General features: G+C 43.7%; 1 protein-coding gene across 4 annotated transcripts in view; it reads left to right on the plus strand.

The window, feature by feature from the left end:
- Positions 1–157: 157 nt before the first annotated feature.
- Positions 158–15182, plus strand: part of NHSL1 (NHS like 1) — a 167310-nt gene continuing 152285 nt past the window's right edge. For all 4 annotated transcript variants that reach the window (XM_080586238.1, XM_080586244.1, XM_080586245.1 and 1 more), the window contains exon 1: positions 158–1001. In XM_080586238.1, the coding sequence (XP_080442364.1) occupies positions 644–1001 (358 nt within the window). In that variant the 5' untranslated portion in view covers positions 158–643. The remainder of the gene's footprint in view (positions 1002–15182) is intronic.

The raw sequence follows: 15182 nt of genomic DNA on the forward strand, positions 1-15182 counted from the left end.
GCGGCGGCCTCTTGTGCTTTTCCCAGGTTGGCGGAGGCTGCTCCCCCCCTCTCCCCTCCTCTCTCCCCAGCTCTCGCTTTCCGGGTCGGGAGTTTGGTGCGCTCAGAAAAGTGCCTGCAGCGGCGCCGGGGTTCCCCAGGTGGGGTTGCTCCGGGCTTTTCTCTCCCCTCCTCCTCCTCTTCCTCCTCCCCTCCCTCTCTTTCTCTCCGGCCGCTTTCCCTCCTTTGTGGCCGCATCCAGGGCTCTTCGCCCCCCCTCCCACGCTTCCTCCTCCCGCCCCGATCTCCACTTTCGGGGGGGACAGCCCCGGGCCCTTTCCTGTCTCCCTGCCGCCGGGCAGCGCGGCTGCTCGGGGTCTCTCCCCGCCGCCGGGGCGGTGCGGTGCGGTGCCGGCAGCCCCCGCACATGGGCTCCGTGCGGGGATCCCCCTGCGCCGGGGCGGCTCCGGCTCCCCGCCGGCCCCGGCTGGCGTAGCGCGCCCGCCCTGATTCATTTGTTGTTGTTGTCGTCCTCCCTCCCTCCTTCCCTCCCTCTCCTCTTTTTCGGAACTTTTTCGGGAGGCTCTCGGCGCCGGGGACGCTTCTTTCTCCTTCCCCCCCCCCCCAGCTTCCCCGCTGCTTTGCCCGCCGCCCCCCCGGCCGCGATGCCGTTCCCCCTGCGGACCCTGGAGCCGCTGAAGCTGTGCAGGTTGGAGGAGGCCGGCGGCGACGGCGCCGAGCGGGGCGGCCCGGGGCCGGGGGACCCCCCCGGGGCTGCCGAGGGGGGCGGCCGGGGCCGCCGGGGCGCGGTGCCGCTCTTCGGGGCGCTGGAGCAGGTCAGCTCCTACGCGCTGGTGTCGCTGCTCATGCAGCTCTCCGACCTCTCCCGCTGCGCCGGGGACATCTTCGGAGGGATCCTGAGCGAGGCGGACTCGCTGTGCCACCGCAACGCCCGGCTCCAGCGCCGCCTGGGCGCCCTCGAGGCGCTGCTCGCCCGCCTCGACCACCGCAAAGTCAAGATCCGTGAGTGAGCCTCGGGGTGGGGGGGGGACGGGGGGACGGGGGCTGAGGTCGCTGCGGTCTGGCAGTGCCTCTGCCCGGCCGAAACCTCAGCCCTGAAACCTCAGCTCTGAAATCTCAGCCCCCAAATCTCAGCCCCGGGACGTCCGGAGGGCTGTCAGCGCTCCCCGCGCCGGGAGATGCCCCCCGGCTTACCCCACCGTGCTGATATGGGTTTGTGCTAGATTTGGGGTCAACCGGGCTCCTGACAGCTCAGCCCCTCCTGCCCCATTAGTTCTTTTGTGTGTGCACGGGGAGAGCCGGGAGAAGTGAAGGCTGGATGGAGTTCCCAGCTGCTCGTGCGTCTCCGCTCTCCTGAGCTCCTGCTTTGCTCTGCTGCGTGCAGGCTGATCCCGAGTTTGTAGCTGCAACTTCGTGCGGGGCGCGGACAGCAGGGTCCCGGCGTGGCCTTGCATTCTGACATAGCGACACTTCGGGGAGGTTTTTCTTAAGTTCCCATATCGGCCTGAAAATCGTCCCTCAGAAGTGACTGATTGTGCAGCTGCACGTGGCTACAGAAAGTTTCTTTCCCCAGCTTGGTCTGACTCGGGAGAAAGGATCATGCAAAAATTGGATCTGCTACATGTAGTTTCATTGGTGCATGTCCTAGCTCTCCGCAGAGTAAGTGAAAGATGGGTTTCAGCATCAGCTTAGCTGTCTCAGCGTGCTGGAAACAGTCACGAATCACGGAAGGTGCGTAAGGTGTAAGCCTAGCCTACACATGCTTGATGCCCCGAGACCACTGATAGGCTTCATTTCAATGGAAGTAGATGACCTGCTTTGCCTGTGGCATACTTGCCAGCATATTTGGGAAGAAAGGCCTTTCATAGATGGGGTTCAAAGAATATGGACCTGGTATGGGTAACTTGCCTGTTTCATTGCAGAATTATTCCTTATACTATTCCTTATGGTGTACTTCAGTCGATTCCCCCCTGCTTCCAAAGGAGGAAACTGTCATCGCTCTTACCAAAAGGCTATTTCTGTGGTTAGTAAGCGTTTGGCTAAAGTTTTGTGATAGCATGTTTGACTTCTTGGTACTGTGTGAGTGCTTGCCAAACTCAAGGAGCTTTTCCTCCTCACCAAGACACATATATTCTTTTCTGCTAGTGTTATGTTAGCATGGCATGGCATGGCATAGCATGGTGCGTTCAGACTTAAAATATGAATGTTTTCCTGCTGGAGAAACCTGCAGTAAGGTGCCGTATTACATCGACGCCCTGATTTAAAGCAGAATTTATTTATCTCTGTGTTTAAATAGGGAGCTTATTGCAATAAAGTGATGCAACACATCTAAAGGGAACAGTGAAATGAGGCTAGTGCTGCATTGTACAAACCCTGACATTTTGCATGTGTCAGACATTTGGTTATTGTATTCTCTCTTGGTCATCATTTGGCACAAGTTACATGTTTGCTACTTATTTTTTATTATTATTACTATAACTCAGTTCTTTGAGCTAAGCTTGTTATTGTTTTTAATGTAATGATCTTTCCTCTTGTCATGGCAATTCCCAAAACTGGGTGCAGTTCTTACGTTTGCCTTTCCCCCTGTGGTTTTAAATTCTTTGATAGTCTCTGCTGTCAAATTTCATTTCACTACTTAACAGTTGCGTCGCTGCTGCTAATATTTACTTTTCAAAGAATTCAGCATTAATTTTCAATTACTTTGATAAAAGATGTTTCTAACCTTTTTTAAAATTGCTTGAAACACAGCCTTCTTGCAAAGCAAGATTACTTTATTTGTGTATCAGTCCCAAGGAACTGATACGTAGGCTAACCATGTTGACGTGAAGTTGCACGTAAAGACATGTCAGTTCTCTTGGTGCATGCTTTCTTCATATTGTAATTGGGCCAAGGGGACAGGGCAGGATGAGTTGTAGTTACCATCATGAAGTCCTCTGTAATGGCAGCTGTCAAGGCTTCTCTGCAGATTTAACCCCATTGCTGGCTTTAAAGGGAAATATCTCCAAAACAACAAGAATGGTTCTGTTTAATTAGGCTGGCTTTGTTTGGGAACAATGGCAAGGGTGGTGTTTTTTTCTTTTTTTTCTTTTCTTTCTTTTTTCTTCTATTTCTGAAGATACAGAAGGTTTATGGAGGAAACTGCTGGAGTGGGACTGTAAGAGGAACAAGGGTTGTAAATGAATTAAGCTACTTTCCCATTTAACAGATGCTTGCTCGTGAATGTTTTCTTGTGGAGGGAAAATATTATTAACTGTTGGACCTCTTGTGGCACACAGGCAGGCGAAACACAACATTGTATCAGATGATTTAAATATCCTGGTCTGGCTTTCAGGATGAGGGGATAGGACACTGTACACCTGCTTTTCAAATCATGGGTAATTTCCACTTGCAGAAATGTTTTCTGTTCTCTTTGTGTGGCCCAGACAATAATTTCCTCTTGGAAACAAAGCTTCTTGGGTGATCCCAGCGTGATCTTTTATGGGAAGGACCAGAGAACAGGCAAACTTCAAATATGGGTCAAGAAAACTCTGTCTATGGTGGGTTGTTCTTCGCAGTCAAGAACACTACTTGACTGTCAGGCTGTATCACGTCCTTACATGCATGTAGGATCCATATGCTCCTGGGTGCTCCTGTCAGGTGTATGTTACTACATGTGAGGCTCTTAGTAGTTGCTACATATGAGTCTCTTAGTAGTTGGTTATGTCTTGAATGATCTCTGCTGTTTCTCTTCTGTTACCAGCTCTTTGACATGCTTTAGTGAAAGCGTTGAGGTACATCCCCTCACTCCACCACATGCAGGAGAACTTTCTGATTTCACAGTCTGGCTGATAATGTCCTCTGTTGCAGCGGGCGCTGAATGCTTGTGACCTTTACAAGGGGGAAACTTCCTCATCTGTCAATGCTAGCTGGATTTCTGTAATGCCTGTCAACTGGGAGGCCTGTTTTCCAAGTGTTTTATACTGGTATGCCACATGCACTCGGACAGTTTAGTTTCACATAGGCTTTAGGATATTGAAGGTAGCTTTCAGTTGTATGGGATCTCAGTGATGGTTGCTTTTTCCAGGGTCCACCACTGGTGATGGGGTTCACTGAAAAGGTTCAGCTCTCTGTGGTTTCATTTGGCTGTCTTAACCTTTACATCTACGGTGGCAGAGAAGTCTCTGTTTATGACCCATGGCTTAGAGACTTGTGCCTGACTCCCTCTTGCAATTAGGGGATATTTGTAAGGCCATTTGGTGAAATGCTTTCCTGACACTTATTTGAGCTTTGCATGATGAGCAGGGTGTTGTGCCATAAGAAGGGACATCAAAATTTGAGACACGTCCCTGTGGGCCTGATGACTGGTTTATAACTCATAGTGGTGGGAGGCACTGATGGCTCGAGGTGGTTTATGAAATTGAAGTGCCGCATGCAGTGCTTGTGAGCTGACTTCAAGTGCAGTAGCCTCATCTAGAGAATTAATTAGATTCAGTAGATTTTCGACACTCTTTCATCGGGTTTTCATTAAGTTTGTGTGCATTGCGTGGTGCTTTGTTGTACGTTTCCAGCACACAGTCACCGCAGCATGGTTTACACCATAGAGCTTGCCTAACAGCTTTTCATTTTCTAGGCACTGTGCATCTGTATTTGTGACCTAGCATTAAATGATGTAGTTTTCATCACTTTCCATTCTTAAATGTCAGGGTGGGTGAGGACAAGTGCTGCTTTGAAGTGATCAGAGCTCATCAAAAGGTGTGTGATGGCAGCAGAGAAACCTGGCGTGAATTACAGGGTCTGCTCTTGGGAAACGCTGTGAGGCCTTAAACAGTCATTGTTTCTATAGTGAACACCGAAGGATGTTTTTCCCATTAATACTTGTCTTTCACCATCAGCAAATATTTATGCACAAATTAATGTTGCTGCTCTTTTCTCTGAGTCCTAATGGTTTGACAGACTGGAAGGCTGTCCCTTCCCTCTTCTATGCCGTTTATTTTTAGTCATTCTGAAGAGATGTTTTGAGAGAAATGCTAGGAGGTTAACCTAATGACAACTTCTGGTTCAGTTTCGCCAGTAGTAGGATAGGGTTTGGCCAGTTGTACCTCCTCTCCTAACAAGAAGAAACTGATCCTGTGGGAGGGAGGAAATGCTACCTCCTAATTACTGTTGTTGTTTAAAATCCTTCGGTGTTTGCTTTTAAAGGCACAGAGCATACTCATTTGATGTTCATGCGGAAAGTGTATGCATATGTATATGTTTTTTCATGTCTAAGCACATTAATGAAAGAGAGTGAGGGGGATGGGGAGCATGGCTTTCCATTTGTCTGCATGATGTAAGGACAATCCAGTTTACACTTCATCTCCTGCTATTTTGTTTAGTAAGTATTTTCCACTCTTTGTGTGTAAGGCAGTCCTGGAGCACATTTCCTGCTTTAGCTGAACAGGAAGCTTTATTCAGCTTATTCCTAGGGAAACCCCTCCTCCATCCCTAGCCACCAAAAGTGAACGTTATTCAGGACAGTATCGGCAGCAGGCAGGAGATGAACCGCCTGGCTGACTTTCTGGGCTTTCTGTAGCTTCTAGTGTAAGGAAAGTGGGTACGAGATATCCATCATCTTGGAAGAGCAAGAAGAAACCTTCTTTAGAAAACCCAACCAGAAAGAAAGAAAAAAAAGAAGGAGAGAAAGAAAGGAGAGAAAAAAAAAATCGCAAACCATGTTGTGCTGAAGCTTTAGCAAGAAAGGACTGACTTTCACCTGAAAAGTTCTGTTTGAACATTTGACTGTTTGGGTATTTGGGAGCTGCTGTTCAGCTACGATACTCTACAGATGTTCCAGGTGACCATGCACTGTGGTGCTTTTCTCCTTTCTGTAGCTGTGAAATATGAAGATTCAGCAGCAACTTGAAGCCATGTTAAACAGTTAATTGCTAAGTTCGCCTAAGAAGAAGAAAAAGGAGTTTTCTCTTTTACCCTGTTGTAATTATTCAGATTGCTTCTGAGCAGCAATATAACTCTTCTTTTATTTAGCTAGTGCAAGACTAATTATCTGTGGAAATTCAACCTGATCCAAAGGAGATTTCGCTTGAAATAAGCAGGAAGAAAGCCTGAGTTAGAAAAAGATTTCCCATGGGGACAGTGGGCCAAGTCGCTGTCCTGCTGAGTGGCAAAGCTCCAGTTGAATTCAGTTTGATGAGGATTTGGCTTGCTGTTTTGAAAACAGTTGACACTCTTTGGCTGAAATTTAGAGCTGCTTTGTGTGTTGCTCAGAACCTATTATACAACACCTATGAAGATTTGTTTCTGTAGATCTTATGATTGGCTTGATCATTCAGGAAAACGGTGTTTGGGAGAGGTAGTTAATGAATTAAACATACTTGTATTTGGTTGTTTTTAATTAGGATCTATTTTGAGCATTCCTAAATATTTAAGGAAACAATAAAGTGTCCTCAGAAGTTTCTCTTCCTATCCACATTGGCACAATCTCAGCTTGGTTCAGTGAGAGCTAGTAATCTTGGTCTTGTGGGCTTCTCTCCTAAGCTGCTAATATGAAGTTCCTGCAGAAGAGGCATTTTTTTGGGTGAACCTAATAACAAACATAAAACAACACAGTGGAAGCCGCTGAAATTCCTCAAAACCTCTGCCTTGGAGTTGAAACCAGCCTCTCACTAGTGGAGATTCAAGCGAGGTTTCCAAGGGGGATGGGGAGCAGACGATGCCACACGTGCAGAGTTGATTCTGAAGCACTTGGTGCCATGGCAGCCATGGGATGCTGCACTTAACGTGTCTAAGGCCAGGTCTACCATGATAATTCTTACTCAGGGAGAGGATTACTTTCCTTGGGGAGAAAAAGAGGAAGGGAGAGGTAGCAGTATGGTTATGCTTGGCGTTTTGAAATCCTATTTTTCCAAAACTGCTTTGACTGCTGCCCCTGAGGAGCTGGTGTTAGCGCAGTACAAGCAGAAAGGGCGATTGAGAAATAGGAGGAATTAAAAAACGCACATTGAAGGCTTGGCAATTATGCAAAGTCACAGTTTCTTCTGTAGTCGTAAACTAGTTATCAGAAGAGAAGATCAAAGCTGTCCATCCTAACAGTTAACGAGATCAATTAAACATGGTAATTAAATGTTGTACTTGGCTGCAGGTTTGATATGAAATCTGCTGATTGGATGGCGGTACCAGAGAGCCTGGGTGACATGCCACTTAAGAGACTGGAAAAAAAAATATCTTGGTACCTGTGGGTTAAGTGCGGATTAATGTGGGTGGACTTGGCAAGTTGTTTGTATTTATATCGGACTGTGTTTTAGTTGGGCAGGGCTTCTTCTAGCTGCAGGCTGTCGTGTTTTTTTTCTTTGTCATCTGGGAGTTACAGCGCTTTATGTTAAGTCGTTTTTATTTATTTATTTATTGGTCTCTTGTCCTTTAATCAGCACGGTCCATATGAGATTTCCTTGCCCTTTGACAATTAAGAGTAGTTAGAATATGAGCGTTTAAGGCCCTGCTTAATGTGGTTTAGCTTGCGTCACCTTGCAATCTCGAGGCAGAGTAGTTATGCCTGCAGAGAGTCAGCGCAGAGTAATTACTTTGCCATAACTCCTCTGGGCAATTTCCCCATCAGAGACACTGGTCTACAGGTTTGGTTTTTTTTTTAGGTTAAGGCCTGTTTTATTTTTCTTCATCCTTCTCCGTAGTAGTCCAGGCTTCTGACCCCACATGTAGTCTGTGGAGCACGTACTCCATCCCCAGCACCCATCCTGCTCCTGGTGTGGGTGCTCTGTGATGGCCGTCCTGCCCCTTGCAGGCCGTACCGTGCCTGATAAAACAGGCCGCGGGCATCTCCCCATCCTGACATACAGCACTCTGCGTGTCCGGTAGTTGGGAGGGTTTGGGCAGGAGAGACAGAGACAAATGGGGTGAGATTTGGTGGAGCTTCTGGCTTTCTCATGACAACCCTGTCTCAGCCCTCCATTTCATACCCCTGGGTGTTTGCCCCAGCATAAGGCCTTCCCAGCTGGGGCTGTGGCGCAGTGGCAGTCTTAATCCTGTCTGAATCTGTCCCTTCAATGACTGAACCAGTTCATTGTGCTGGTTTTCAAGCGTTTAAAAAATAAAATATCTGGAAGCAATAGCCCCATGAAGATCTGTCTCTTCTAAAGCCTGTGCGTGCATTCCTGGCAGCAAGCTTCAGGCCTCAGCTCATTGCTGTGGTGCAAAGGTCTTGAGATCTTGATAATAACAACGTGATTTTTGTTGTTTTTTCTTCTTTTTCATTTTTTTTTCCTTTCAGCTGCCTGAGGAGTTGGTAGTCAGTTCCTGCTTACACACAAAAATTAATCTGAAGACTTCCTATGAACTAAATTTTTAATGCTTCCCTACCAAACACAGAGACACCTGCTGCTCTGCTATCATAGTATAAATCAAGAGCAAACCATTTACACCATTACAGCGGTAGAAGTAGGAACATCCAGGTATTACTTGAACTAAAAAGCTCATAGGAATTCACTTTAATTTAGCTCTGTGGCTGAGTTCTTGTAACTTTTGAGTTTAAATGACATTTTCGTGTTTCAGTGTGTTTAATTTCCCTAATCTGCATGTGAGCAGCAGGCCTGTTTTAATCTGGAATTTAATATCTTGACAACGAGTGGACCTGTTAAGTTAGTTGATTGGATGTTCTTTTCACTGTAATCAGGTTTTAGTCTAAGTAAATTTTGATTAAGATTGTAATTTTTTAAAGTGACTTAGCTCCCACATTTCAGACATTAGGACTCTGGCAGATGCCTCCTGAAGTAAACTGGAACTATGGATGCTTACTGTATTTGAAAATTTGAGCCGCTTAATTTTTCTACTAGCAATAAATAGGGATTCCAGGCATACTGAGTAATAGTGACTGTTTCTTTTTTTTTTCTTTTTTTTTTTTTTTCCATTTTTTTCCTGGTTGAATTGCCAAGTGGAAAATGAATACAAGAGGCTTCTACACGTGAACATTTTCTCTTCGTTCCTCCCAAGTTTTTTTTTCTTTCTTTCTTTCTTTCTTTTTTTTTTTTTTCCCTTTCCTAATCAAAATGCTGGCTACAGACGAGCTCTCATCAACTTCTAAGTGGTGAGATAAATATTGCCATGCATTGGCTTACTACATATATTATTCTAGGTCAGTTGTCACATTGATAAGCTTTCCCAACAGTCTGGGGTTGAGTAAGAAAGCAAGCTTAGCCTTTCTTCTAGCAAAGGGACATCTGTCTTCTGTTTTCTACTTTGGCGAGTTTTGGCTTTTGGCAACAGATGGAGTTCTCTTATGGGAAGCTCAGCAGGACCTGAGAGGAGTGCTTTGTAGGTTATCTCTAGTGGCACCTTTTGTTCCTATTGTATGGGAGGAAAGAGCTCCCAAGTGAAGGGTGTTGGCTTTCCCTGCCTATTAAATATATAGTTGGGGCTAAATAACTGAATCTGTTCAAATGGCTTGAAAATGGCTTGAAAAAAACAAGTGAAGTTTGACTAATGCAGAATCTTTAAATGTTAAAAACCACAAAATATTAGCCACATGCTTCTTGGAGGTGCTTAAAAATGTTGAATTAGAAAAAAGGAGGCCAACTACCAGCAAATGGGAACAAGCTCTTACAAAGTTCAAGTAAAGCATTTATTTTTATTAGGTGCGGCACGTGATTTTCAATTTAAAAGAAATATAGGACATGCAAAGTTTGCTTGATTACACAGCAAGATCTGCCTACCTTCCCCTTCCTCCGTCCCTCCCTCTCCTCCTCCCTCTCTCCCCCTTCTGGACCTGTTGCAAATAAAATAATTTTTCCTGAAATTTTTTTTTCTGTTTTTTTTTTTTTTTTTTCTTCCAGTATATGCAGTAGCCAGTGAAAATGTCCAAGAATCCAAATTTCTGGAAACAGTCACTCAGTAAGATTGAAATGTATGTTAATGAATAAATGATAAATAATGCAGCGAAGTGTATAGTTATAGTCTGTCTTACACTATTTTGATTTGTAGTGTTGGAAGGATAGAGGCCATGTGTTGTGCAGCAGAGGAACAACATCTGCAGTCTGGGAACTTTAACATTTTACATATGAGAAAGAACTTACTAAGATGTGGCTGCCCTGGGTGTGCAAGGTGTGCTGCCGCAGCCCTGCCTCCATGCTCGCGAAAATCCTCCGCAGCATCACGTAGGATTGACCTCGTCGTGGGGAGGCAAGTGCTGATCCTAATGATGGTGGTTTGAGTAAACAGATTATTGCAGCTGATTTTGAAATTATAGTGACAGTTATAATTATATCATAATTATAATAGATGGTATGCAGGGTTGTAATTGATAATCATCCCCTTTAGTCAGGAAAGGAAGGAAAGCTGGAGAAATGAGGTGAACGTGAGGCAGGTCTCCTGCCCTGCCCTGTCTTGGTGGCCATCGGTGGGCCAGGGCCATTCAGCTGGATGTCTCCCGCATGGAGCAGGGGGACGCTGTGCTTGTCTTGAGGGACGGTGAAACTGCAGTGTCAGCCTTCTTACCCATTTCCTTAAAACATGAGAAAGTATTTATGTAGTGCAGCCACAACGCAGATTTAGCTGTGAGCATCAGGCTCTCTGCCCCTAAAGAGCCTAGTCTTAACACATACAAAGCAAGCTAGAAGATATCAATTCAGTGAAGCGTGGTTTGAAAAGACTTGGGCTGAAGAAACCAACATTTCAAAATAGTTACGGGCCTTCTTGAGGTCTAGATGAAGAGCAGGTAATTAGAAATCCGCTGAGTGTTTGCCTGAGGCAAGGAATGCCACAAAAACTTGGAGCTCTTGGTGTTTCTTTAGTTTGTCATGTTACAAAAGTGTTTGTTTGTTCTGTATCTGCTACAGAGACATCATGTCTATTTGACTATAAGGAAGACCAAAGCCGTCTGCAGTGCTCGTTATCTGGCCTGCTCCCACTCGTTGCTGAGGCTGGCTCGAATTCTGTAACTCGTGATGACCCCTCTGGAAAGCCTGATATATGGGATGGGAGGGTGTGCGGTTTGAGACGTGTTGTTCTGGCCCTGTTGCTCTCAGAGAGCATGTTCTCCTCCTCTCCCTTCCCTTTTCCCAGCACACATAATACTGTAGATTTTTCCTTACTGACCATTTTGTTGCTGTTAGTAACCTTGCTGGCAAGTTTTGAAACTTGCTGCAGTCTGGAAATTGCTACAGTTTGTCAACAGTAGAATGAGGAGTACATAGTTTAGCTTTCTACATAATGTACTGCAGGTTAATGCATCAAATACTTGAATGATTTAAATACATTATGTAGTACAACCGGTAGAAAAATGAGTTAGGTCACAGTGGACAAAAGCGTGTCTTCATTTGAACTCATGTCAGCTTGGCATGTTTGTGCTTGGTTTTGTCACTAGTTATGTCTATACACATAAATATTTTTCATTTATATTATTATTAGTGGCTTATAAAAATAAATATGAATACTTCCCCAGAAGTGGGAAGGCACCTCCAGAGATCATCTAGTCCAACCCTCTACACACAGTAGGCTCAGCTTGAGCTGGATGCTGAGGGCTGTGTCCTGTTGGGTTTTGATTATCTCCAAGGGTGGAGTGTCCACAACCTATCTGTGCAACCTGTGTCAGTGTTTGATCACCCTCTCAGTAACAAAGTTTTCCTTCTGTTTGAGTGGAATTTCTTCTGTTTCAGTCTGTGCCAATTGCCTCTTGGCAAAGTAGTATAAACAGGAGTGCTTGTAGACTCTTCCTTCCTAGAAGGTTGGCCAAGAGGGGTGGTGATTTGTCCACCCAGGATGGGCAACCTGAACAAGAGAGATGGAGTACTCTGCGGCCTTAGGTAAATGTCTTAACACATTTGTTGGAAAATGGTTGGGTAAGGGAAAGTATTAGTTAATCAAGTAGCAAAGCTGGCAGCCAAAAATCACATAATTAGTTACAGGAGGACTTATGACCTTGCTGTGCTTCTGTGGAATAACTTTAATAGTCTCAGCAAAAAAATGCCTACTGCTTTTGTTGAAAGACAAGATAATAAACTTGGTGATCAAAAGGATGGAAACTACCTCCAGTGGAGATAGGGGAAGCTACTTCCGCTGTCTCACCTTACAGATACTGTTGGCAATGTCTCTTTCAGAGTGGAAAGCATTCGGTGTTTGCAGGAGGCATCCTGAACAACCCTAATGCATGCCCAAGAATTTCAGTACCAGCTTCCTTTTCAAAATTCTGACAAAGATTCTTGGCTAGGTTTTTGGAAACTGTCTAGGATCTAGGTTACATTAAAACAATAGCCTTTTTTTTGCTTGTCACCAGGAGCTTTATTAAGCAGGTTAGGAAGGATACCGTATAGTTCTGTTCTTCATTTTGCTGGGGACAAGCAAGAGAACTCCATTGAGAACTACAGAAAACATCTTTTTCATCATCCACAGCAGCAGTAGGTTGAATAAAGTAGTCCCTCAGTAGCCTGAGTTGCTGTTAATGAATGTATTTTCCTATCCTTCCCCTAACTAAGCGCCCTTTTAGGCTGAGTTAATTGGCAGGACTTTGTACACATGATGGTGCTTTAAATGAAACCTGTGATTTAAGGGCTAAATAAAAGCTGTTGGAGAAAAAAATCACTTATTTTAAAATGTTTCTTTTTTTACTTAGACTCCAGGATTATCTGGTACTTTACATAAAATATTACTTACACACACAATGGTAAACTATTATTATACTTTTTTTTTTCCCCCAAGGAAAGTTCATAAACTCTAGTTAAAGTATCCAAATTCACATGGAGGAAGCCAAAGTGGCATTTGATAAAGCTATATTTAAAACTCTTGGCAGGACTTTTGCCATATGAAAGATATTATGTGTAAGTTCTTGAAATAAAACTTCAAATTTGAGATGTCAATTCAAAAGACTATCAGATCATCCTAAAATTAAGAGATTTAAATACTACATCACCATTTTGCATCAGAATTCTCTTGTCCTACAGTCTCTTTGAATTGTACATGTAAATTGATTTTTGTTGTAGCACCTCTGGGAAATATGCAGTGGATAAGCTTGCCATTTCAGGTATTTGGCACCTCTGTTGCTTTCTACTGTGAAACCTTGCAAAAATGGGGTTCACTGAGAAGTCTGGCTGTAAATACTTGAGCATAATGAATGTTTTTTTTCCCCCTATTGTGTATCTAAGGAGAATAGTCGTAGCCTGTGGAATACATCCTGTTTTCTATGCTGCTGTGAAACTATTGATTTTTGTAATGTCTTCTACATTTTTTTCTTTTGCTAAGGCCACCACCACCCAGGACTTCTCAAAGCCAAAGTCTTGAGTTTTTAATCAAGCTTTGTTACTGTTTGTAATGACTATGGTATAAGAGCAGGACAGCAGTGGTGAGGCGAGTGGTGGCATGTTGGGTCTGGTGCTGTGGACTTCTGCCAGCGGTCTGGGGTGTCCTGGGATCAGAAAGTGGTATTGTGGCTGTCTGTGCTGCCATAATTATTTGATGTTTCCTTTGCTTTTTTATTTATTTTTTTCTTCTTCTGCAGATGGAGAAGGTAAAGTGGGTAGACCAGAAGGCACAAATTGAGATGGATGGATTGAAATGGAAAAAGATTAGCATGGGAGGCAAACATCAGTCCCATTGAATTAACGAGGGTCTGTCCTCTGCAGCCACCTTGCAGCCAAGTTAGATTATTGTGTATGTTTTACTGTTGCCAGTTTTTTTGACAGGCTTTTGTTTATAAAACCCAGATGAATGGGAGGGGCAAAAGTGCTACTTGTTTTGTTTTGCAGGAGGGAATTTTAGAAGAAGAGTAAGTCAAAAATCCTTAATAGATAAAATGCTGTGGGTGAGATCCTGTGAATAGTGTTGATGCTTATAGGGTGCTCAGGGTTGCCAGCATCCCTATGAGACCTCTAATAATGACCAGCTCTCTTGTACTGTAAGCTTGTAGGATCTTCTATAATATAATGATTTTGGAAATAGTCTCCACAACCTCTCTGAATGCCTACTGTTTTGCTGACTTGGACTGATTTTGAAAATTAAGACAGCTTTAATGAACAATAAAAATAATAGCATTATTCCCTGTAATACTTCATAGATTTTGAAATACAAGGCATTGTTCTTCATCCCAGTGTTACATGAAATTAATACTTTATTATCATCATAACATTTCATTTAGGTGCACTGAAGAAGTTCACCACATCAATAACTTCGATAATGATCGATATTAGGACGGCCCAAAGCTGCCTCGGGTTACCTGTTCACCTGCTCATATGCCCAATGACACTCTCTCCAGCACTGTGATTAATGCTTGCTCCTTCAAATCCAGCTTGTGCTGGAAGCCGTCTCACTAGTCTGTTCATTAATTCCTGTGCTGAAATCTTTCCTTCTGCTTCAACAGTCCTCAAAAGCCTTTCTCAAAAATCCCCACTTTGATTAATTCTAGCAGCCCTTTGCAAACAAATTGAAGGAAGTTTTTACCACAGAAACTGGTTAAGGATTATAATGTACACATACCTTATGAAATAATTTCGGTATGTCTGAGAATTTCTGTGGAAAGGGTCAAAAGCTTTTTGACTTCAGTTAAGTAAATTTCGCAAAAGATGTATATGTGATATCCCCAATGATTAATAGCTCTCAAATACTTACTCCAGCTGAGTTATGCAATATGAATCTCTGAAGAATTCACAGTAAAAAGTTTGTGAATGGTAGACGTCAACGTCTGCAGTGGCTTTTGAAATTTTATATGTGGAAAGTGCTAATGGGAAAAATATTTTGCATAGCACCTAAGGTAAGGACAGGGTCCAGGATTTTTTGAGGCCTTGAGTTTAACTCCCACTGATTTAATACTTTGAGGCTTTGCTATAAATTGTTCCTCATGCTTCTGGCAGAATAAAAGTTGAAAGAATTCAAGGAAATTAGATTAAGGTTGAGAAGTAAAAAATAACAAATGTAAAGGTGCGTAGCTCATTCTAACTGCTGCATGTAAAAATATGTTATAATATACTTCAGATTGTATGATAGGGTGCTATTTCTGAGTACCTCAGTATGGATTTTTTTTGGCAGCATGATGATTAACACTTACATCAGTCCTAAATCTTTCAGTGCTTTTTGCTTGCAACCCAGAAGTTGGAAATGAACAGACACTTACTGAAAAAATCTTTCCAATAGTTTCTCTGGTCTGACCATGGAGAAGTTTTCAGTATGATCAGAAAGCTCAAGTGAAATTTGAAGGCTTATGGCATCTGTACT

This window comes from Anser brachyrhynchus (genome assembly GCF_964034855.1).
Source record: "Anser brachyrhynchus genome assembly, chromosome: 3".
NCBI lineage: Eukaryota > Metazoa > Chordata > Aves > Anseriformes > Anatidae > Anser > Anser brachyrhynchus.